General features: G+C 35.1%; 1 protein-coding gene across 5 annotated transcripts in view; it reads right to left on the bottom strand.

Annotated features, from left to right (window-relative positions):
- Positions 1 to 349: 349 nt before the first annotated feature.
- Positions 350 to 24,901, bottom strand: part of Rock2 (Rho associated coiled-coil containing protein kinase 2) — a 136,633-nt gene continuing 112,081 nt past the window's right edge. The window contains exons 20-36 of one of the 5 annotated variants that reach the window (XR_007104588.1): positions 24,505 to 24,689; positions 23,544 to 23,613; positions 20,102 to 20,205; positions 19,672 to 19,858; positions 17,969 to 18,062; positions 17,776 to 17,870; positions 16,731 to 16,910; positions 16,168 to 16,336; positions 15,666 to 15,842; positions 13,635 to 13,705; positions 12,928 to 13,016; positions 12,429 to 12,507; positions 11,028 to 11,289; positions 10,729 to 10,942; positions 9,778 to 9,936; positions 3,836 to 3,936; positions 350 to 2,597 (exon numbers count right to left, since the gene is read on the bottom strand). Coding sequence is in view for 4 of the 5 variants with exons in the window: in XM_047521946.1 (XP_047377902.1) it covers positions 3,849 to 3,936; positions 10,729 to 10,942; positions 11,028 to 11,289; positions 12,429 to 12,507; positions 12,928 to 13,016; positions 13,635 to 13,705; positions 15,666 to 15,842; positions 16,168 to 16,336; positions 16,731 to 16,910; positions 17,776 to 17,870; positions 17,969 to 18,062; positions 19,672 to 19,858; positions 20,102 to 20,205; positions 23,544 to 23,613; positions 24,505 to 24,689 (2,064 nt within the window). In the remaining variant the exon portion in view is untranslated. The remainder of the gene's footprint in view (positions 2,598 to 3,835; positions 3,937 to 9,777; positions 9,937 to 10,728; positions 10,943 to 11,027; positions 11,290 to 12,428; positions 12,508 to 12,927; positions 13,017 to 13,634; positions 13,706 to 15,665; positions 15,843 to 16,167; positions 16,337 to 16,730; positions 16,911 to 17,775; positions 17,871 to 17,968; positions 18,063 to 19,671; positions 19,859 to 20,101; positions 20,206 to 23,543; positions 23,614 to 24,504; positions 24,690 to 24,901) is intronic. The other 4 variants (XM_047521946.1, XM_047521947.1, XM_047521948.1 and 1 more) reach the window with 4 other exon arrangements.

Raw genomic sequence — 24,901 nt, 5'->3', positions numbered from 1 at the left:
CTAGATAGGAGGTTTTTAAAAATTAATACTTTAAAAAATTCATTTTACATTAATCTTCAACAGTAATACCGGCACTAGTTTTACTTCTGTCTCACTATCCCCACAAAAGTAAAAAAATTAAACTAAGAAAATCCCAGTACTATTTCTTAGTTCCCATAGGAGGTATTCACGGCTCTAGGAGAAATCAGGTGTGAAGAAACAAACAGAATTTGGTCTTGTAAATTTTGGAACCTCAAGAAAAAAAAAACTGGCATGAAATCAGGTTGTTCAATATTTACCAAGTGTTGGGAAGAAAATGTGGACAGATGTGTACATGAAGGCGGCAATGGGGGAAAAAGCAAATTCTTACCCAAGGTCAGAATTTTTTATTAAGCACATTTCCGTTAGTTGGACAAACAACCTTATAAATCTTTTTATCAAACCATATAATGTGAAGAATCTCCATGGGAGAGATTTTTTTCTTACCCCTCAGAAAATCTTTTCTCCTAAATACTTCACATTAATTTTTCTTGTACAGTTGTATCACACCATGATTCTCCCTGTTCATATATATATACATATGCATATGTATATACATACACACTTACAGCATTCAAAATTCAAACTTTTGCTTTTTACTCAAATACTTCAATTACTCGTGTAAACTTGAAATTATTTCACCTTAATAAAGTTTATTAAAAATATATATATATATATATATACTCTCCAATTCAGAATAATAGGATAGAACCTCCCATAGTGTAACAAAATCTTTATATAAAATATTAATTCAGTCTCCTTTTAACAACTCTAATCAATGGAAATATTTATTCTATATAAATTTTATATATTTTTCATTTTTAATCTTACTTAAAAAAAAAAAAAGCAAGCCGTGTCCCAGCCAGCACTGCAGGACGCACCTGCAAGGAAGTGGCAGCACGTCTAGTCTTCGCACAGAAGCAGGGAAGAGCACAGACAGCATGAGAAGAGCAGAACGCAGCTCAGAATATCAGTAGGCCAAAGTGCACCCTGTAACGTCCATAAAGGTATCCATAATGGGGACTGGGCTCTCCAACATCTCTGCATTAACCCCAGAGGGAAGCAATGAGAAATGTCTACTTCCTTCATTGAAATACTGGATGATGCATTTCGATCATACCAAACTCTGTGTATGTACATAGGAGAGACTGATAAGACTGTAATTTTTAAAAAACTTGATGCTTACCATTGCTGTATACTGTCGCAGTACAAAACATACTTATCTGGGATAATGAGAAACACAGCAGGAATGGTCCTGCATAAATTTCAGCCTTGAGAACATTTTAAAAATGAAAATTAAATCAAGTGCCTTTGAGGCTGCTTCCCCCAGTCACTGATTTTCTTAACCCAATACTGAGATTCTACCATACACAGTTGTGTGTTTGAGGATCACATTTAAATATTTAAAATATATCTACAGTATATCCTAGTTTTCTTTATACTTGAGATAATTTTTAAATCTTGAGTGTGAAAATGTAAAAATAGTCACAAATGTCTTTACCAGAAATAAAACACATCTAGGGTGGCCAGTAAGTTCAAAGCAAAGAAAACATTTTGTGGTCACAGACTAATAGGTCTATAGGAAGGGATGGATGAATAAAGATATACATCAAAGATATATTAGTTCCAATACTATCCATTATTGTTTCTATGACCAATACATTAAAAAAATTTTGTTATACAATCAAAATAGGCTGACACTGATAGAACTACTAGTGTAAAAATAGTGCACTATTTTTTTTTTTTAACCCTAAGCAAGTTTGCATCCTAAGAGCTGGTAAACACTTGTTCTTTTTTTCTTAAATACAGAAAAGGGTTGAGACTTTGAAAAAAAAATTAAATTAAGGCATTCAAAATAGATAAAGTTGTCTATCATGAAGTGTTAGGAAACTGATATAATTAACTTCAAACTTCTTGTTACAGCAATTGCTTAAACATGAACATGCAGCTTCCATTAGGTGCAGGGGTAAGTGAATAAACTCCACATTATGGCTTTATACAAGTGCATAGTTGCAACTGAAGTAATGATATCTGATTAATGTGTATAAAAAAATAAAATGGGGAGTTTAAAAAACCCTCTTGCAGTATTACAGTACTATATGTGTGTGTGCACATATACACACACAGTATCATGGTCACATCTTAAAGATGCAGTCAATATCACTGTAGTGGAATCCATTTCCAGGTTCTTCTGGCAAATGTGCTGGTGAAATCTCTCTGTTGAAGCTGAAAAGATGATTTCTTCAAAATTTAACTCTTCTCAATTCTTCTGTGCAATGTAGTGTGAGTGACTGCCAAGAGAGCTTTATGAAACAAATTTGGGAGAGTTGCAAATGATATTCTTTTTCTACTAACCAATTGTTGTTGGTTCAACTTGTTGTTTGAAAGGAGCCCAGAAAACCTCTCCAAGACTTGTCATTTATACTACAGGAAAAAGGAAACACATATATGTATGTGTATACATCAGTCTCTCAGGAAAATATAGCTTTTTAATAAATTTTGGGTCATCATCTTTCAGTCTTGTTTTAACTGGAAGAATATGATCACCTTGAATGACTGCTTTCATAGAAGGCAGTTAGCTAGAAAGAAAGGAAAAATAAAAGTTAGTTGACAGTAAAATAATTTAAGAGACTTAAATTCCTTGAAAAGGCATTTCAATTCATACTCTTAAACTATACTGTCTTCTAACTACTATATCTTTAACACCTAAGTCATGCATAAGCATACTAATTGTATTACTTTTCTTATTTTTAGGTACATGCAATTATATTGCTTTTCAATACAACAATGGACTTTGGAAGTCCCATAATGGTTACAAACATTATACACAGTTTTAATGAAGTTAACAAGCTATTAGGGTTAAACAATATGCTGCCTAATAACACATCTGGATTGAAGTTTGATCTGAGGTTTAACTACTAGCTGCCTCATGTATTTGTAAGAGCAGTGGACTTAAGGGCCAAGTTCTACTTGGCTGTTTCACCCGAAGCCACATTTCTCTTATTTATGAAACAGGAACAAACACACTGTTGTAGTAAAGATGCTCCATAAAACCTGCATATAAACAGATCCTAAATTACATGATGTAAGTATATGTTTTGCAACATGCTAACTTAGTGTAAGACAGATATTACTTCTAAACCCATTCTACGTGAAAGGTCTAGGTCATGAGGCTCAACTTTTATTCCATCTCCTTTAGTCACTATTAACCAAACTATTTTATGTTTTCTAAAAGCACAGGAATTTTCACAGCATATCATTAGCATTCTTCAGCAAGGGTAACACTGAGTTCTTGCAACATCTCACCACATCAAAAAGAAAGCCAAATCAGAAATAGCAATTTCACAGCACTTAGCAAACTTAGAAAGTTTTTATGGTTTGAATTCTTGCACACTAGAGAAGGAAGAGGGAGGAGGGAGAAAGTAATGCCATGCTATGTTCACAAACTAGTGCAGTTGCAGGAGCTTGAGAACTCTGTAATTTTACTTCTCTGAATACAGCCTTCTTTGAAATGAATAGAAGGTACCAGAATTAGCTCCTTTGGCTAATTCTACATGTTTCATTCCTAAGATAAGAATTTTAAATTCTGACAGTACTAAGAATTTACAGACAATAAAGAATCTGAACATAGCATTTTACTTTTATACTTGACATGGAAATTTCAGTTAGAAACTCTTCTGAAAATTACTTTTTAACAGAGACTATTAAAAACAACTTCATAAAATTTCAAAACTAGTGAAAAATAATGAAAGCCCAAGTGCAAACCACATGCGCTACATGGTGCTAAAATAACTTTTTCTTTCATTTTTTGATTTACCCCATTTATTTCTTCAGAAATCAAAAACATCGTCATCATCATCACCATCATCAACATCATCAAATGACCAATCCCAGTCTTTAAATGCCAAATCAAGCAATCTGCAACAGGAGGTTTGCAAATTTATACTCTTAACATTCTTTACAATCTACAGCTTAATGCTATGACGGAGAAATCGTTATTTCAAAGGTGCTGTAAGCATTTTCACTTTGCCTTTATCAATAACATGATTAAAATTAAGATGGACGCATAAAACCCTTCCCTTTATATGTACATGTACACAATTATGTTGGCAAGCATGTGTTACAGACTACTAGAGAACCGGACAGAGATAAGACTTTGGACAATACGATACAATGTTCTTCCTCCTCCTTCTCCCTGCTGCCCAGATAAAGATGTAACTGTCCTGCTGCTCAGTCTGAGAAACATGAAGGCTCAAGAGCTGCCGATATCTCCCTTCACGGAAGTGCCTAGATTCTCCACTCGCGTCTCTACAGCAGCACCACAGAGCCTAGAAGAGGGGAGTGATGCCACAGCCTCTTCGCTCCCAGCAGCCCCTGCCTGGCTCAGGGGCCACCAGCACTTGTGCTCCACATGTGAAAAGCTGGGCACAAGGGAGAAGCCACAGGTACGTAAATGGCATGGACAACTTGTCTTGGCTAAATAAATTGGACTCAGTGCTGGGGTTTATGTGTTTTCTCTCCAATCCAAAATCTATCCTGTAACACTAAAATCACTGTATTAAAAAAAAAAAAAAAAATAGGAGTACCCTTTCATTATTTGTAACTGTGATATTCATCAGTTTGTGCCAAGGAACTCATCTGGTCCCCTAAATCCCACCTGGGACCATTACTGTCAGTGGTTCTCAGCTTTAGAGAATATGGTCTTCTGAATGCTCTTTGAAACACTGAAAAAACAAGTTTATGGATGTTTATCTTAACTCATAAGTAAACAAAACCAACTAAAATTACTCTCTTCCAAAGTGGCAGAACACAGGAAAATCTTTGAGAAAACAAACTTCCCCGGGCATTGTGGAGGACACCTGTGATTCCAGCAGTTTTGAAGGCTGAAGCAGGAGTATTGAGAGTTCAAAGCCAGCCTCAGCAACTTAGAGAGGACCTAAGCAACTCAGTAAGAGCCTGTCTCTAAGTAAAATACAAAAAAAATGGGGCTCAGTGATTAAGACCCCTGGGTCCAATCCCCAGTACCTAAATAAATAAAAATACAACTTTGATATAATCTTACTTATCAACTTGCAGTTCACAGCTTGGTGCACACTCACTTTACAAGGCTACAGTAAACTTTGAACTTTGTTTCAATTTGGCAGATTACTATAGGCAGGCCTTCCTGGGTATCCGAGCCCCGGTTTCAGCACATTTTTTGAATTATCAGCATTTTATATCCTTCTAAAACCCTCGAAGTGTGTGTCAGCACCACAATCTGAAGTCCAGTTGCTCGGCCGCTAGTGCAATACGTGGTAGGACTTCCTTTAAAGCCTCTCTATCGGCTTGGGAGGCTGCGACAGGAGGACTGAGAGTTCAACGCCAGCCTCGGCAACGGCAAGGCATAAAATACAAAAGAGGGCTGGGCGTGTGGCTCAGTGGTTGAGTGCCTCTGAGTTCAATCCCCAGGACCCAAAAACAAAATAAAAAACAACTTCATCCCTTTCAGTCACTTAATTTTAGTTATTTCAGCTTAAAAATACTTTTTTGAATCTGTTTCTTCTCTCCATTTTCACGGTCAGTTCTCAGTTCAAGATCTCATTAAGTTTGAACACACCAATCCCTCACTTAAATATTTCTATTTGTAGAACAAAATCCAAGTTCCTTAGCAACGTGTGGCTGGTTGTTTTTAGCCAGGTTCAAAACTTCCTTGTTGGCATCATGTCACCTTCTACCACTTCCTACCTACCATCACTTGCTCCCAACCCCACTGTGGCAAATTTCAGACAGCTTAATACTTCTGCATGTGACATTTTGCCTGGAATTGTTTTTGCCCTTATTTGTTTGCCTGGACAACTAGTGATTCTCCATTTTTTTAAAACCTTTCACCCCCCACCCCCATTTTAGGTATGGAACCCAGATCCACTCTACCACTGAGCCACATCCCCAGCCCTTTTAATTGTTTATTTTTAGACAGGATCTCCCTAAGTTGCTGAGGCTGGCTTTGAACTTGAGATCCTTCTGCCTCAGCCTCCCAAGCTGCTGGGATCACAGGTGTGCACCCCTGTGCTGGCCTCCAGCAGAATTTGACATGCTTTCCTTTGCCCTTTCATGCCTCTATTGCAGGCAGCATTTTATAGGGCAGTGCAACGATCTGCTTGCCTGTTTCTTCCATTAACTGATGAGTTAGACCTCAGGTCTGTGAAACTTACTATCAAAGAATGCTTCAGAAAGGGTGCAGGGAATTTTGAGTTCTACCAGCAATACACAAGAATATTAAATTTCTACCTCACAATACTGAGTTTCTTAATACTTGCCAGTTTGGCAGGTGAAAAATGGTTTTATGTTATAGCTTTAACCTTAATTCTTTGCTTAATAATCAGTTTGATCACATTTTTACTTTAAAAAGCTACTTCTACAGTAGTGCCTCTATGGTTCGCGCACTACTTTTACATTAGGATAAGGCACTCTTCTTGTTAATGATTTAAAAAACATTGTTTGTTTTGTAATGCTAGGGACTGAACTTAGGGTCTCGTGCATGCAAGCACTCTACCACTGAGCTACACTCAACAGTACCTAAAATGTTTTTATATACAAAGATATTAACCCAGCTTTTTCATATATATACTGCAAATATTTGGTATTTTAACTTTTTATAAAATGGTGTTTTAAACTTTTACAAGGTTTTAATTTTGGAATAATAGTCTCTCTGATTTTGTTTTCTTTCTTTGCTTATATTCTTTGGAAACTCAATAATACAAAATCAGATATACAATCACTTAATTTATTTCATTTCTTTAGTGGGCTTATTTCAACACTTTTAAGTTATATACAACTTTATTATTAGTTTTCCCAAACAGTCCGCTAGCTTTCTAGCACTTAGAAATGAAGAACAAAGATAAGATCATCATAACACAAAAGCTCTCCTCACCCTGGCATTTCCCCACCTTAAAACCAGGTAAATGTGCATTAGTTGAATATTTGCTTTATACTTTCCTGCATGGCTTAAATATTATAATTTTTAAAAGAGACCCTGTGAGGGAGGGAAGCAAGAAATGCACCCCAGTCAGGCCAATACTTTGTGTCTTGTATTGAAACAAATAATTATCTCCCTGTCTTCATCAAGTTAGCATTTTATTTAAAAATCTAATTTTCCTGCATAATATCTTAATTTCAATTGAAAATCACCAAAACAACACCCCTTAAGAATAGTGTTTGTACACATTATGCTTCTTAAATGGTCAATTAACTTTTACTTACACCACAGTGAGGCCAATAGTGGAGTGTTACAGTTCATAGTGCAGGTTCTGAAACCAAACTATTTGGATCTAAATTCATAACCCTACAGCTTTCCTGCTGTATGATCTTGGGTAAAATTTGTGCTTTAGTTTCCTCATCCGGTAAGTGGAGGTATAAAAACCTCACAGTGGTTTTGAGGGTAAGTCAGTAGAGCAAAAGCTCTCAGAAGAGGAACTGGCATAAAATTAAGCATTCAAAAAAAGTTCTTTTATGTAATAATAATAATAATAATAATAATAGCTAACACTTATCTATTACTTTAAACACTTCATTAGAGAAAAGGGGAAGTGATGCAGGAAGAGTTGATCGGAACCTAGAATGTCACAGATGCTAAAGGAAAGCAGGTAACAAAGCAACTATTAACAAAAACGACAGTAAGGAAAAGTTACTCCCAAAAGATCAGGCACATATTTATGGATATGCTTTAGTATGTACACAAATATATGCATATGATGTGCCTAACAAAGCCAAAGAGTTGTTTTAAGAAGGAAACCAAGTGTATTAGTTTAACTGAAGCCAGATTGGCTAGTAGTAAGACTCACATTAAATATACATAAACTTAAGAGCTAGATAATAAGCCACTACTGATAAACACCAGAAATTCTGTCTCTATGTTTTCTAGGACGGTCTTTTACTATCTCTACCCATCTATATATAAGGGTATGCTATGAATGGGCAGAATGTTAAAGGCCATCTCATCTGAAACTGGGCCCCTCCCAGAACATGCCATTTAATGTCCCCACATGTCTATGTCTGTACGGGAAATGCAGAGGCAGGTAGCTTCATCAGGGACTCACCAAGTGCCTACTGAGAGGGCATGAGGGTCATGCAAATACCTATGGTCAGAGGGAACTTGCTCACTGTTCCAAAAAAGCTAATTCTTTCAATTTTGAAAATCTCTGGTTGCCTGATAGTTTTCACTAACTGAACTGAAATATACCTCTCTGATTGGTTTTTGTTCTAACATATCTTCCAAGGAAAAGTTCTTTAAATATTTGGAGCTATTTATGATCTTCTTTCTTTTCAAATAATAAAAATTCATAGATGTAAATTAAGAATCTGATTTCAGTTCTGCCTCCCAAGTCATCTAGCAGAAAAGAAGTTTGCAGTATGAAACAAAGTGGTTCTTTCATGTGCTACGTGTACAATACTTTCAAATGACCCACTAATACACCTTAAGTCATTCTCTCTATATAATATACCTTCCAATTTGTCTATATGGCTCTTAAAAAATGTAACACTAAAATAAAATGCTGTAGGTGACACCTGGAAGACAGACATGTAAAACTCACAATTTGTGAGTTAACAGAACAATGGAGAAACTGATATTAAAAATAGGGGACAATATGTTTCAGAGGCATGTAACAAAATCTGATTTTAAATGTGCTCATCTTTTAAGTTTAGAATTTTAGAAATTTAAGATTTTGCAAAACATACTCCATACATTGTTCAGTTTTAATATTAGTTTTAACCTATATTCATGATTATGAGAGAAAGAAATTCCTATTACTTACTGTTGGTATGACAGATAAAAAAACCAATGAAGAATAATTTGAAAGGCAGGGCCAGAAGTTTAAAAAAAAAAAAAAAGTGACAAAAATCACAAGTAAATGTGCTTTTTCAAATATGCCATAATGCTAATTTGGGGTGGGCAAGGGAAGTTATTCATAAATCAGTGAACAAGAAAACAGAATGTTAAGTCACTGAAAGCATGCCACACTTGGTCTGAAAAATGATTTAAAAACTAATTCTGTATGTTATCACATGCAGGGAAATCATTAGTTTATATCAAAGGACTAGGGTTGTTCAAGTCTCAGATTTAAACAAACTGCCCTTCTGGAATTTTAATCAAAAAGAAAGAGAACAAATGGTGCTACTTCATGAAACCACTGTAATGATCAAATGAGAGAAAATACAGGAAGTTAAACAGAGAGCAGAGTAAATGTGAAGTTGAAAAACACTACACATTATAAAGTGTTATGGTTTGGATGTACCCCCTGGTCTCCCCTGCAGTGGTGTTGAGAGAGGGGACCTCTGGGAGGTGCCCGGGTCCCCAGGGTCCATCTGTGGATTAATAGGTTCCTGTGGCACTCGCTACGTTACAGTGAGCAAGCTCCCCCTGGCAGCTGGCTGTCTCCTGGAGGGAAGCACTCTGCCATGTGACAGTACACCAGGAAGGCCCTCATCAGATGCTGGTGCCGTGCTGTGGACTTCCCAGCAAACCCTATCTAAATAAACCTCTTTTCTTCGTAAATTATCCAGTCTGTGGAACTGAGTTAAAGCAAGAGAAACCAGACTATGACGTAAGGTATTAAGATAGCACTTATGTATTAATAGTTCAACAAAATTAGTAACAGAAACTTAATTTTTAGATGTTTTACACAAGACACATGAAATGGTCTTTAGGGTTTTCTGCATTTTGTTTCTTTAGCTTAATTACTATCAAGTAATTGCTATTTTAAAATATTTAGTTTATCATACCTCACACAAAATATTCAACATTTTCACTGCTGACACATCAATTCTACCTCTGTCATTCTAAATTATTTCCTTGAGATATTAGTTTCAAAAAAGTTGTTTGTGGTTAGAGTAAGATTTCTGATAATACAGCCAATCATCATTATTCATATACTGAAGGTCCTGTGTTAGGGAACAAAAAGGATACCTGAAATTAGATTCCTGAACTAAGTAAATACTTTCTCCTTTAGTTAACCAAATCCTCAGGTTCAATGAATAACAATGCTCATAAACCCTGCAGTAGCCAGGAAGCCAAGAAATGGATATTCCAAATGGAATGTTATTACATGACTTTAATGTAGTCACATGAAAATGGCTCCATCAAAATGCTTTTGTGCTTAGTGATCATTCCTAACTCCCTCTATATTCCTAACTCTATTCAACTCCAAGTTACTAGTTAATATTAACATTTTAAAAAGTTTGTCTATGTTGCTGTTTAAGTCACAAACAAGTCACTGTTTTAAATTCATAGATGTAAATTAAGTCTTAATCTGATTTCAGTTCTGCCTCCCAAGTCACCTAGCAGAAAAGAAATTTGCAGTATTAAAACATAGTGGAAGATGTGTGTGCAATGTAAATGCCATTTAGTCACTGAATTAGTCAATGTGTTTATTAAAACTGAAAAAAGTAAGTTTATATGCAAAAATGTGTCAAAAGTAAGTCATTTACAAATATTTGATATTCCATGGTTCATTAAAATACCAAGCAAGAGTTGGGGTGTAACTTGGTGGTACAGTGTAGCACTGCCTACCCTGTGCAAGATGCTGGGTTCAATCCCCAGTGTTGCAAAAACAAATAAAACAAATAGATTAAAAAACAAAGAAAAAAAGAAAGAAACTGTATAGTTCGAATTAGTATGGATATGAATAGCAAAATATTATCAAATAAATTTTTATCACATTTTTAATTTATTACCTTGGTTTGTTTGGGGCAAGCTGTCGACTTGGCCGTCTGATAGACTGGTTTTGTGGAATCTTCATTGAAGTTCTAGGAGATGACCGTGCAAAAGGGTCTGGAGCAGGGGGCTTTTTAGGTATCTTTTTCACCAATCGACTAACCCACTTCTGCTGCTCTTCTGTGGAATTTGCTAATAACAATAGATTCTTTGCCGTGGATATATCGTAATAAACTAGAAAGAAATATTTGGAACGAATTAATGGGCTTAAAGTGATCTGAACTGATAATACTAATGCAGTAGAGAAATTCTCATTTACCTTTGCAAGGTGCTATAATTTCCTCCTTTTTGTCCATGTGATCTTTATGACATTTAATATGGCAGCGGCGACACTCTAAAGCAGGAGGGGGCTTAAACATGTGCCACAAGGGCTTCATACAAGCCTCGCAGTTGGTTGGGAAATGATAAAGAGTAGGAATAAATTCATGCCCTTTGTGACAAATATAATTAGATTTTTCTCCCACTGGCTCCACTGGAAATTCTTGTTCCTTTTTACTTTCTCCTTCATTGGCATACAGAATCTATCAATAATAAGAGAACAATGATTTCTAGACATAAGTTTTTTTTTTATGTAGAAACAATTCCCATAGTGTAAATAAAATCAAATTAGCCTAAATTACTCAGTAAAAATAAAATGCATTTGAAGTTCAAACCTAAGCAGGTTCTGCCTAAAGAAGAGCTATGTGAGGAGTCATTAGAGGGTCACTTTGCTTCACATTTCAAAAGAAGTGATTCTGTTCAAATGCTGTCTCAAAAATTTTTCTGGAATATCTTATTATGCTTTCACAACACTATCAAAGTAGACCAACAAAAGGTAAATCTGAAATTACAGGCCCACCCCCAAGAGATTGTTCAAAACAATCACCTGGGAATTAAGGGTGTAGGTCAGTAGGGACCCAGGCCCTCCAGGATACCCACTCCCTCAAAAAACAAACAACAGATTAACAAAACAAACAAACAAACAAATCCCCCAATCGCCTGATGAGAATAGGGCAGATCTACAGCTCAGTGGCAGAGTGCTTGCCTTGCACCCAGGAGGTCCTGGCTTTGATCCCCAGCACATACACAAAGAACATATATGGTCTTCTTAAGAGCAGAAAATGGAGTAATTGCCATAAGTGCACTTTTTAAAAATGACATGTGCTCAGAGAACTGAGGGAAAAAAAGAGAAAAGGATGTGCAATATATTCCACATAAACAGTATAAGCACCCAGAAAACAAGAGGACAACTCCCCACAGGACACCAGGCAGTGTCTACACAAAAAGAACTCAGTAACTAAATTACTGGTTTGAAGACTTTTTAAGTGGAAGTAGTATAGGGAAGCATTTGAAAATAAATAGAAAATAAAAGGGTCACTGGGTACAAAGTTTAACTTCATAAATGACTCCAGAGAGTTGATTATAAAAATGGCAAAAAGTTCATGTTTAAAAAAAAAAAAAAAAAATCACAACAAACCCAGAAAAAAAAGGACATCAAAGACCTGAAACATCGTGTAAATATACTACACAGGTTTTAATAAAAAAGTAAAATTATCTAGAGAGAAATGGAGATGTCCTAAACAGAATAAGCACAAAAGAAAGCCATTTTTAAAAGGGACTGAAACTGAAAGGTCATCTGAGAAACTCCAAGGAAGAAAAAAACAAAACAAATCATGTTCACCTGGAATATTCTTGGAATTTCTTTAGCATCGGCTCTGTATACATCTGTCTGTGTAACTGGTCGGACATGAAATAACTTGCTGCAAAAGATTTTTAATGAAAGAATAAAATATTACCCAAGGATCAAATTCCCTTAGTTATCCTAACTTATGTAAGAAGTTAAATATTTTAACGCATGTTAGAAGCTCAGAGTATCTTGTTCTTCTACTAATCCTTAAGATTTTCAGAAATTTCTAGTAAAACAAATTTTCTGATTAGTTTCAGAAAATGATACATTACAGACCCATGAAATACAGGTGTTTTGGATGATCCTATACCCCGGACTTTCATGGGTGTGAAGGAAACTGTAAGGAAAATAACGGACAGAGGAGCTATGCTGAGTTCTTCCATGACTAATAACAAATGGTATTACCTTATCAGAAGAGGTCAGGCTAACTCTCTTATCATACTTTAAAAGATAAGAAGAGACAGCCTCTAGTTATCCTAGTAAAAATACTTACTCTATATCTAAAACCATGTAAGGATTAGATTGTTCTTTATCTTGTTCACTGTCATAGAAAAGAATCTTCTTACTGCTTACAATCACATACTGTTAAAAAGAGGGAAGGAAATCAATGAATAAAGTAGTTACATACCATATTTACTGATTTTTTTGAAAATACATTCTATGTTAGCAATAAGATTCACAAAATACCTAAGTAACTAAAAAGTGCTAATATATCCTCAGGAAAGTCTTCCTTAAAATAACAATAAATCTGTAGCAATTTTAAATAAGCAAATGGGGGGATGAAGTCAGTAACTTTCTGGACTGACTTAGCTTTAGGATCCAACAGCATTAGTAACCTCATAAAAACATGAACATAACATCAAAATGATATAACAGAAGAAAAGAACTAAACGGATCTTTCTATCATATCCAGAGTTGTTTTCCCACTGAAACAGCAAAAGCACCAAGGACAACAGGCTTATATTTTCCTAACTCCAATATGCATTTATTATTAGCAACTCATGAAGAACAGAAAAAAAAATTTATAGTAAGAAATAAAATCACATCATTCTAAACTGGGAAGTATAAACAAGTATTGTGTGTCTAAAAGGTTTAGTCATGTATGTCTTACAACTACAAAAAAAGTGTAGTTGGAGTTAAACCAGAAGACAGAGAGAGAGAGAGAGAATGCAAACCATATTCAAAAGAAGTACTAATTACCTTCTTAACCCATCCAAATTTCTTAGTGTTGTTTCGCACAGGCAACGAAAGCCATCCTTCTAACCTTGATTCTATAAATAAGCACAAGATTATAAGGATAAATATAATGATTTTCCTTAGATAATGAAGAATTTAGCATAATTTTAATATGGAAACTACAAAACCAATCGAATATTCCTTTCAGAATCTATCACTGTACATTATCTGGGATACAATAATAAGTCAGGATCAGTAGAAGCAAAGTTATTCAATGCAAAACAAAATCTAGGCTCTACCACATTGGTAATAAATTTTTCCCCCTAGTGGTGCTAGGATTAACAGAGGGCCTCACACACACTAGGCAAGCACTTTACTATGAAGCCACATGCCCAGCCCCCACACTGGAAATAAATAGTCTGCAATTTTATGAAGTCAAATGTCTCACTGATTAAATTCATGCACTGGCAAAAATCTAGAAGTCACAAAACAAACAAACAAACAAACAAACAAACCCCCAAAACGAAATCACCGATAACATCTGCATTAGGATCTTTTATTTTTCCTTTGAAAGAAGGCCTAACTATAAATATACATGTTTTTTTCAGTTGTTGATGGACCTTTATTTTACTCATTTATTTACATGCGGTGCTGAGAATCAAACCCAGTGCCTCACACATGCTAGACAAGTGCTCTACCACTGAGCCACAACCCCAGCCCCTATAATATACATCTCTGATAAAACATTTTAAATGAGTAATGTTTTCAGAGAATATGGTCTTTCAGAATGGCTATAAAAAAATGAAATAAAATTGCAGTAGATGAAATGTGGCTGACAAACAACAATAAGGCGTGGTGGTGCACACCTGTAATCCTAACAGCTCAGGAGGCTGAGGCAGAAGGATTGAGAGTTCAAAGCCAGCCTCAGCAACTCAGTGAGACCCTGTCTCTAAATAAAATATAAAAAAGAGCTGGGGATATAGCTCAGTGATTAAGCATCCTTGGGTTCAATTCCCATACCAAAACCAAAAAACAAGCAACAATATAATCAAAAGATTTCTAAACACCAAAATAACAAAATGAATAAAATTCTAGTTCTACAAAGGAAATGTCTAAGTCTTTGGAATTTGTTCTAATACATCTGATCAGTATCTTTTAATGAAATAAGTAAAATACCACTTTGGGAGATTATTCTAACAAAAGAAGTAACTTTTATTATTTAACATCCATTATGTGTCAACTATGCAAGATGCTTAACTACCAGCCCCTTCAGGGCAAGGCTCAGGTCGAATTGCTTCATGTCCTTTAAAGGCCCAGTGGACTGTTGACCAGGTTTTAAGTGCTCAATGACAAACCTAAACACATTCTCTCCAATAGCCTACAGGAATTTTCTGTTCTGTCACTCTTGACATGAAACTTCAGGAAGAACTTCTTAGTTGAAAATGAATGATGGGGCTGGGTTTGTAGCTCAGTGGTAAAGCACTTGCCTAGCATGTGTGAGGCACTGGGTTTGAATCTCAGCACCACATAAAAATAAAATAAAGGTCCAGCAATAACTAAAAAAAAAAGAAAGAAAATGAACGAAGTGGGCAATAAAACCATACACTTTTTTTTTTTTTCCTTTTTGGTACCAGAGATTGAATTCAGTGGTGCTTAACCAGTGAGCCATATCCCTAATCCTTTAGTGACAGGGTTTTGCTAAATTGCTTTAGGACCTTGCTAAGTTGCTGAGACTGACTTTTGAACTTGTGATCCTCAGACTTCAGCCTCCTGAGCTACTGAATTTACAGGCATGACCCACTGTGCCTGGCACCATACACTCTTACATGATATAATGTTCTTAAAAATCAGCAAAATAAATGATCTATTTTAATAGCAATGCACTGTAAAAATACCTTAAAAACAAATACTTTGTTCATGCAGCAGTTCATTAATTGAGTCTACAGTAACACGTTAGAGTAAGTGAATATTAGTTAATATTATAAAAAATTTTCAAAAGGACTAAAATTAAGGGTAATAGGAAAACTCCAAAGACAAAGATTTTTAGGATATCACCTGTACCATTAGGTTCCGATGATATGGGTAAGTAAGGCAAAGATTCTTCTTCTGAGTCAGAATCAGAGTCAAGGAGCATGTGAGAACTGGAAGGCTTAGTGGCAATATTGAGAGAAGTAGAGGAACGCTGGTAGGTGAATGACATGGATTCCATAGTATGTGACTGAGTGATATGAACTAAACACCCAATGCATAAGAAGTAAGAATGCAGAAAGAAGAGAAAATAAAATGAAAGCTTTAAAAGAGAGTTACTATATAAGATATAATGAATTAAATAGCTAAACATGTAGAGGTTTCTTTTGCATGTTTGCTTCTTTATGAAAAATATTGTCAAAAAGCAACAAAAGTCCAAAATGTTATTTGAACTCCCATTCTAAGAAGCAGGTTTTCCCTTAAAGAAAGAATAAACATTTTTCCTTAAGAGTGAAGTCAGACACAGGACTTACAACAATCAATCGATTTATATTTAAGACAAACATAAGGGCTGAAAGCAAATCTGTACCTGGAAATCCATCATCTGCCTCAGCCTCCCCTGGTCCACTGCCTATGCTGGAACTATCCAGACCAATATGCAAGGCCTGGAGCTGTGATCGTAGCTGTTCAATGTCACTGTCTTTACTGTCCAGTGTCATCTGCAGTTCAATTCGAATCTGGCTCTCTTCAGCTATTTGCTGTAAGAAATTAAATTAAATTAACTGGGTAGAATACATCTCATATTTTGCATCTTGTTCAATAATAACTATTAATAATTATTTTTTTAATTTTTATTTGTTCTTTTTAGTTATATATGACAGTAAAATGTATTTTGACATATTACACATACATGGAGTAAACTTCTCATTTTTGTGGTTGTACATGATCTGAGTTACAATGGTCATGTATTCATATAAGAACATAGGAAAGTTATGTCCAATTCATTCTACTTGTCTTTCTTATTTCTATCCTCTCTCCCTAATAATAACTATTAATAGAAATGTTCTAAAACTAGTCAAACACACAAAAATTAAGAATAATTCTATTTCTTAAAAAAGTAGTCTTCAATCTAGAGCTAAAAAGCATTCTTACAGCCTGCATTTCGTTCAGTTCTTTCTGATATTTGATCATCTGCTGGGTCAGTTTTTCACGTTCAGATTTCAGCTCCATATGTAGCTTTCTATTCTCCTTCTCTTTTCTTCGAACATCTGTGTCATTACCACGCTTGACAGGTTCTTTTCGATTCATGATTTCAGCCAACTTATTCACAGCCTTAAAAATGTAAAAATAAGTATGTAAATGAAAAAAATTATGCTGACTGTTCCTTGGTAATTCACCAACTCCAAGTTATATAACCATTAATAATTTCCTTCTTTAAGCTCAGGATTACAAAGAAATACTTCTTACATTATTTAAACGCTATACCTCCTTTATTACTCATTGTCTTTCTCTATCCTACACCCATATTTGTTTTTCACTCTCATGGTTTCTGAGAACTGTAATTAAAAATATTTATAGGAGTCTGAGAGTGTAACTCGGTGGTAGAGAGCTTGCCTAAATGCATATAAGGCCCGGGGTTTGACCCCCACCCCCAGCATCATAAAAGTCAACAAATAAATATAATAGTTTTGATCTAATGTCATTTTCTACCATTTCAACTTTTGTTCCAAGGAAGATTTTTCTTCTTATATATGGAATTTGGAATTGGCATCACATTAGTAAAATATACTTTGCTCCACTACAGAGAAAAGTACCTACTATCCAAACTCACTTTAGCTGTACACACACCACAAGAGCTGGCAGAGGGGTAGTCAATGAAAATAGGTTCCTTTTAAAACTTTTTTCAGGCTATCAGCAATCATGCCCCATGGTTTCTTAAAAGGCAGAATAACTTATTAGATTACAATAAAAAAATTAGGAATAAATGTGATCCATATTGGAAAATTAGGAAAAACTTTAGTAAACATTAAATTGGAAAATGTTAATCAAACCTAACTTCTCCCAACCTGAGAAAAATCAGGTCACTGTTCACAAATATTCATACATTCAGTGACTACTGCTTCCAATCTGTAATGCTGGAAGTAAAAGATAAATGAAAACAAGATTCAAAATCATGTTTAAAAGTCCAGTGACATACTTGAGTCTTGAGTGTTCTCTCTGTTAATAGCTGTTTCTCAAACTGTGCCTTGATAGCTGCTGCACTTATCTCTTCATCTTTCATCCTTGATAGTTCTGAAACATAGAAAGATATAAAAATTACAGTGGTAACTAGAGCAAGTGATAGACATTAGGTATATTAAAAATACACTATATTCTTTTTAAATACATACGCTCTTGAGCATCTTTCAGTTTGTTATTTAATTCTTCTTTTTCGTTTGCAAGATTGGCAACATCACTAGTAAGTGTCCTATTAGTTTCTTCAAGCTAAGAAATGAAAGTGAGGAAAAGAAATAAAACCACAAAACAATTCACAAAATTTAAATCATAAAACAATAATTCAAATTGAAACCCCCACAAAGTCGATAAACCTCTTGCTTTTCTAAGCTTATCCATCTTTATATTCTTGCCCATGTGTATCTTACTAAACTTTTTTCTTGATGAAAAGTAACTTTTCATGTACCCAAGGAAGCCCAAAATTTGCTGTTCTTTTACAAATCCTTAGCATTTTTTAAAATGAGAAAAACATTTAATAAACTAAGAAAAGGAAATACAAACTCTACAGAATAAACAAATTTAAAAACTAAATTTTTTTCTAAACATTAGTTTAAACCAGAAGATAAAATAGTACTGAAGACTTTGAGGTCTTTTTGTATTCCTCCCAAATTCTAATCCTATTCTTCCTTCCTGAAGGAAGTTTAAATGATTAAGTCACACTGTATTTATCTTTCTGCAATTGTTTTTATTCAGCATTATATTGAAGAATTAAATCGTTGATATAAAGATCTAATTCATTTTAACAGATAGTAATTCCATATTCTACCACACTTAATGTACCCACTCATTCAATGAATAAGATATGTGAGTACGTGCTATTTACAAACATTCATGTTCCTCTAAGCACGGTGCCCACGTTTCTTTAGCATACTTATCTTAATCTGAACTGTATTGTGTGTATGCGTAAAACTGACTGGACACTGCCGTGCTATACCATATTGAGTTCAGCTTCCAGAGTAGTAAAGATGAATGCCATTTTCCAGACATCTTTCAAACACCTGCCACTGTGAAATGCTGAATTTCTATCACTTGATGGGTATGAACTGGTATTTCGAAGCTGGTTTATCCACTCTTCTTGAAGAGCAGTGAGGCAAAACATTGCCTTATATATGTAGGTTTTCTTTTTTGACCAAATTTTCTACTGCGCTGTTTAACCTTTTCTTATTAAACTGCAGGAATTCTATATATATTCTAGATACTAGTCCCTTGTTTAATAAACAAATTATACATATCTTCTCCCTGTCATTCATTTATGATGTCTTTTATCAGATGTAAATTTTGGATTCTATCCTAATAGCTTAAAATTTTTATTTTTCATATTTAGTTTATTAAGATGCTAGAATTTGCTTTTATGTGTGGAATGGTAAGGTCCTAATTTTATTCCTTTTCACATACAAATATAGTTATTCCACAACCATTTATTCAATCTGTGTCCTTTCCTCCTGGTTTATATACTGCTATTTCCATCATGTACAAGTTCCTGTATAGATTATGAAATTTCTTCTAGCCTCACTATTCATTCTCACAGAGCAGAACTGCACAGCCCTGTTCTAAAGTCACACTTTGCCATATACTCTATCATTTCAATAGGTCTGCATAATTGATAGATAAACCCAACTACTTGATATTTTACTTCCTAGGAAATTTTCTTTAGCTAGACTCTCTCTGCCAAACAACAAGGAGTAGTTAACTGTACTACAAATCATAACAGCTAGAACAATTTTTCATGTACATCTGTGACACTGTTCTAATGCTACTAAATGATTTATGACATTAGCAATTTAATTATAATAAAAAAACACATAAGAATTTTACTTACAGATGCAATCGTAGCATCTTTTTCAGTAAGTTCCTGTTTGTGTCTAGCCATCATCTCTTTGATCTCCAGCTCCTTCATGATTTTCTCTTTCTCCAAATCTGAATATTGTTCTTCAGCAATTGAACGAGCCAGCTGCTCAGAATCTGCTTTGGTCAAGGTGATCTCCAGCTGGGCAGCCAAGGAGTCCCTATATTTTAGGAACATATCATTTAATAAAAATTTTGTGAGCAGTGCTGGGGATTGAACCCAGGGGTCCTGTGCATGCTAAGCATACCCTACCATGGAGTTATGCCTCCACCCCTCTTAAGGATATGCCATTTTAATGTCCAATTTTTCACTTTGGAGTCATTTTTGTCTGATTTCGTCAACCAGACGCTGTTCTAGCAGCAGCATATGCACCTATGAACAGGGGATAAGGGTCTTGTCTCACCTTTCATCCTGTAACTCCTGTTTCTTCTGCTGTAATTCTTTACAAAGTTTGGTCTTTTCTTCACATTCTTCTTTAAGTTCCCTAACTTGTGTTTTATACAGGGTCTAAGAAGCAAAATACAAAGAAATGTGTATCATTATTATCAGGAATATTATTTCTACATCTAAACCTACCAAAGAAAACAATGACCACATACAATATTTTCTTTCTTTTTTTTTTAGTTATTTCTTTTTTTAAATTTTAATTGTAAACAAATGAGATACATGTTGTTTCTGTTTGTACATAGAGTAAAGGCATACCATCTGCGTAATCATACACTTACATAGGGTAATGATAATCATACACTTACGTAGGGTAATGATGTTTGATTCATTCTGTTATTTTTACATCCCCCCCACCCCTCTTTTCCCTCTATACAGTCCCTCCTTCCTCCATTCTTGCCCCCCTCCCACCCCCCATTAAGTGTCATCATCTGTTTATCAGCGAGATCATTTGTCCTTTGGTTTTTTGAGATTGGCTTATCTCACTTAGCATGATATTCTCTAATTTCATCCATTTGCCTGCAAATGCCATAATTTTATTATTCTTTATAGCTGAGTAATATTCCATTGTGTGTGTGTGTGTGTGTGTGTGTGTGTGTATGTGTGTGTGTGTGTGTATATATATATATATATCTATATATATATCTATATATATATATATCACAGTTTCTTTATCCATTCAGGAATCAAAGGACATCTAGGTTGGTTCCACAGTCTGGCTATTGTGAATTGAGCAGCTATGAACATTAATGTGGCTGTATCTCTGTAGTATGCTGATTTTAAGTCCTTTGGGTATAGGCCGAGGAGTGGGATAGCTGGGTCAAATGGTGGGTCCATTCCAAGTTTTCCAAGGAATCTCCACACTGCTTTCCAGAGTGGCTGCACTAATTTGCAGCCCCACCAGCAATGTATGAGTGTACCTTTTCCCCCACATCCTCTCCAACACCTATTGTTGCTTGTATTCTTGATAATCGCCATTCTAATTTGGGTGAGATGGACTCTTAGTGTAGTTTTGATTTGCATTTCTCTTATTACTAAAGATGGTGAACATTTTTTCATTTGTTTGTTGACTGATTGTAGATCTTCTTCTGTGAAGCGTCTGTTCATATCCTTAGCCCATTTGTTGATTGGGTTATTCGTATTCTTGGTGTAGAGTTTTTTGAGTTCTTTATATATTCTGGAAATTAGCGCTCTATCTGAAGTATGAGTGGCAAAGATATTCTCCCACTCTGTAGGCTCTCTCATCGCATGGCTGATAGTTTCCTTTGCTGAGAGAAAGCTATTTAGTTTGAATCTATCCCAGTTATTGATTCTTGCTTTTATTTCTTGTGCTATGGGAGTCCTGTTAAGGAGGTCTGATCTTAAGCCAACAAGTTGAAGATTTGGACCTACTTTTTCTTCTATAAGATGCAGGGTCTCTGGTCTGATTCCAAGCTCCTTGATCCATTGTGAGTTGATTTTTGTGCAACGTGAGAGATAGGGGTTTAGTTTCATTCTGTTGCATATGGATTTCCAGTTTTCCCAGCACCATTTGTTGAAGAGGCTATCTTTTCTCCATTGCATATTTTTGGCACCTTTGTCTAGTATTAGAAAATTGTATTTATTTGGGTTTGTGTCCGTGTCCTCATTCTGTACCATTGATCTTCCTGTCTATTTTGGTGCCAATACCATGCTGTTTTGTTACTATTGCTTTGTAGTATAGTTGAAGTTCTGGTATTGTGATACCCCGTTTCATTCTTCCTGCTAAGGATTGCTTTAGCTATTCTGGGTTTCTTATTCTTCCAGATGAATTTCATGATTGCTTGCTCTATTTCTGTAAGGTACATCATTGGGATTTTAATGGGAATTGCACTGAATCTGTATAGCACTTTTGGTAGTATGGTCATTTTGACAATTTTAATTCTGCCTATCCAAGAACATGGGAGATCTTTCCATCTTCTAAGGTCTTCCTCAATTTCTTTCTTCAATGTTTTGAAGTTTTCATTGTAGAGATCTTTTACCTCTTTGGTTAGATTGAGTCCCAAGTATTTTATTTTTTTTTTTTTTGAGGCTATTGCAAACGGAATTATTTTCCTCATTTCCCTTTCAGCTATTTCATCACTTGTGTATAAAAATGCTTTAGATTTATGCGTGTTGATTTTATAGTCTGCTATTTTGTTGAATTCATTGATGAGGTCTAGAAGTTTTCTGGAGGAGTTTTTTGGATCCTCTAAATATAGAATCATGTCATCAGCAAATAGTGACAGCTTAAGTTCCTCTTTTCCTATTTGTACCCCTTTAATTTCTTTAGTCTGTCTATAATTGCTCTGGCTGGAGTTTCGAGGACAATATTGAATAGAAGTGGTGAAAGAGGACATCCCTGTCTTGTTCCGGTTTTTAAAGGGAATGGTTTCAGTTTTTCTCCATTAAGAATGATGTTGGCCATGGGCTTAGCATAAACAGCCTTTACAATGTTCAGGTATGTTCCTACTATCCCTATTTTTTCTATTGTTTTGAGCATGAAGGGGTGTTGTATTTTGTCGAACGCTTTTTCTGAGTACAATAATTTCTTAATGTTGAGTAATGTTGTACACTTGAGCAAATTAATAGTTTAATGGGTTTTTCTATTTTCTAGTCATCAACTGATAAGATAAAGTTGACTTGGGGCTGGAAGCATAGCTCAGTGATAGAGCAAATGCTCAGCATGCATGAGGTTCCAGGTTTAGTACCTATCACCTCTACCCAAAAAGTCAGTTAATAATTTAAAAGCATGATTTTCAACTCAATAGTATAGTGATACTTCTCGCTAAATAGTATAGATTAGTAGGATGAATGAAAATGCAAGGAAAAAATTACTAATTTGTAAAAATAAATTTTGTTGATTTAAATCAATGGAACAAGGGTGATAATTATCATTTCATATTTTAAAACTGATCTCAAAAAAGTACAAATATCCTAGCAGCTCGGGAGGCTGAGGCACTAAGCAATTCAGCAAGACCCTGTCTCCAAATAAAAGATAAAAAGGGTTGGGGATGTAGCTCAGTGGTTAAGGGCACCTGGGTTCAATTCCCAGTACCAAAAAAAAAAAAAAAAAAAAAAAGTACAAATGTTAAAATGACAGTTTTACAATTTTATTATAAAAGTGTATTCTTCTTCAAAAAGTAATGCCTTCAATCAGTTTAGGTGTTGTATAGCATGTTCTTAGAATTAGTTTTCTAGCAATGACAACAGAATTCTGTTAAATTATCTACATTTTTTTACTCAGTACTTTTAATGAGTTGTGGGATATCACACATTCCATCCAAAAATCTGTCTAGTGTGTGCTTTAAGAATCTATACAAAATCATTCTCCTGGTTCTGCAACAAGAAATGAAAAACTTCTACAAATACAGCAATTTCAAATTGACATATCTGGAGCTTACTGAGAAATACTGTTCGGCTTCAAGTTGATCTTGGAGCTCTTTCATCTGCCCATCAGCATCCTGACGTTCTCTGTGAAGACATTGAATCAAAGGCTTAACTAAGTCACACACATTTTAAATCAGTCACTCTGGAAGTATAGTCTGGAAAACCCCTGAAGCCTTTTCAGAGAATCCACGAGGTCAGATCATTTTCATGCTAATTCCAAACTCATGTTGCTGTTCCTTTCCCTGAGACAAGATGACACTTGATGATGTCATCAATCCAACAGCTAACAAAATGTACCCTATGTTTTTAATTGTTCTCAGAAGTTTGTTTTGTTTTTTTGGGGGGAGGTAATAGGGACTGACCCCAGGGATGCTTAACCACTGAGCCCAATACTACGCATTTTTTTCTTTTGAAACAGGGTCTTGCCAAATTGCTGAGGCTGGCCTTGAACTTGCAATCCTCCTGCGTCAGCCTACAAAGTTGCTATAATTATAGGTATGCACCACCGTCCTAGTCAATTGTTATCAGTTTTAACGAGCACATACATGAGCTGTGATCTGCCATTTATGTCAAATGACTAGGATTCAACTAGGCTTCTCAGGGTGAGTGAAGAAATAAATGCTCAAGAGGTATCTGTGAGGAGGCTGAGTATCCTGTTTCTAGATCTAAATCAGGAAAGTGACTACACAAATTTGTATACTTTGTAAAAGTTTACTGAACCTTACATTTATGAACTGTACTTTCTCTACCACTATATCCTGATTATGTAGCAGTAGTAACAAAATTGGTGGGCAAACAAATAAAATATTCTCAAAGGACAACAGTGGCACTCAACATAACACTTAAATAGAAATAGAGAAAATGTGATCAAGAAAGTAGAATGGTCAAAGAGAATCCCCGGATAAACTAAAATTAATATGAGTTACATGTGCATAATTATGCATATTAAAAATGTGTCTCAAACAATTAACTTACTTCCGAAGTTCAGCATTTTGTTTTTCCAAGCTCATTTTCATTTCCATGAGATGATTATTCTCTTGTTTTAACTGCTTTTCTGACATTTTTAGTGTGTTAACTTGCTGTGTTTGCATCTTCAGGTCATTTTGTGTAAGACAGCGCTTTTGAGTTTCCTGCTCTATTTTTAATGTCAAGTTTCTAACCTAAAAAATAAATAGTATACTTGGTGTATAAATAAATTATTTTGATTTTTCTTATCAATGAAGTTGGCAGCAAATATGGTAATGAAGAATAGATTTCTGTCCTCAGGTAGCCCATTCATTTCACAGTAAAATATTTTTAAGAATGTTATACATAAAATTTTAAAAACAAACCAGTTTTAACTGGACGTGGTGGCACATGTCTATAATTCCAG

This window comes from Sciurus carolinensis, chromosome 13 (genome assembly GCF_902686445.1).
Source record: "Sciurus carolinensis chromosome 13, mSciCar1.2, whole genome shotgun sequence".
In the NCBI taxonomy this organism is placed as follows: Eukaryota; Metazoa; Chordata; class Mammalia; order Rodentia; family Sciuridae; genus Sciurus; species Sciurus carolinensis.
This window is presented reverse-complemented; position numbering and strand designations above follow the sequence as displayed.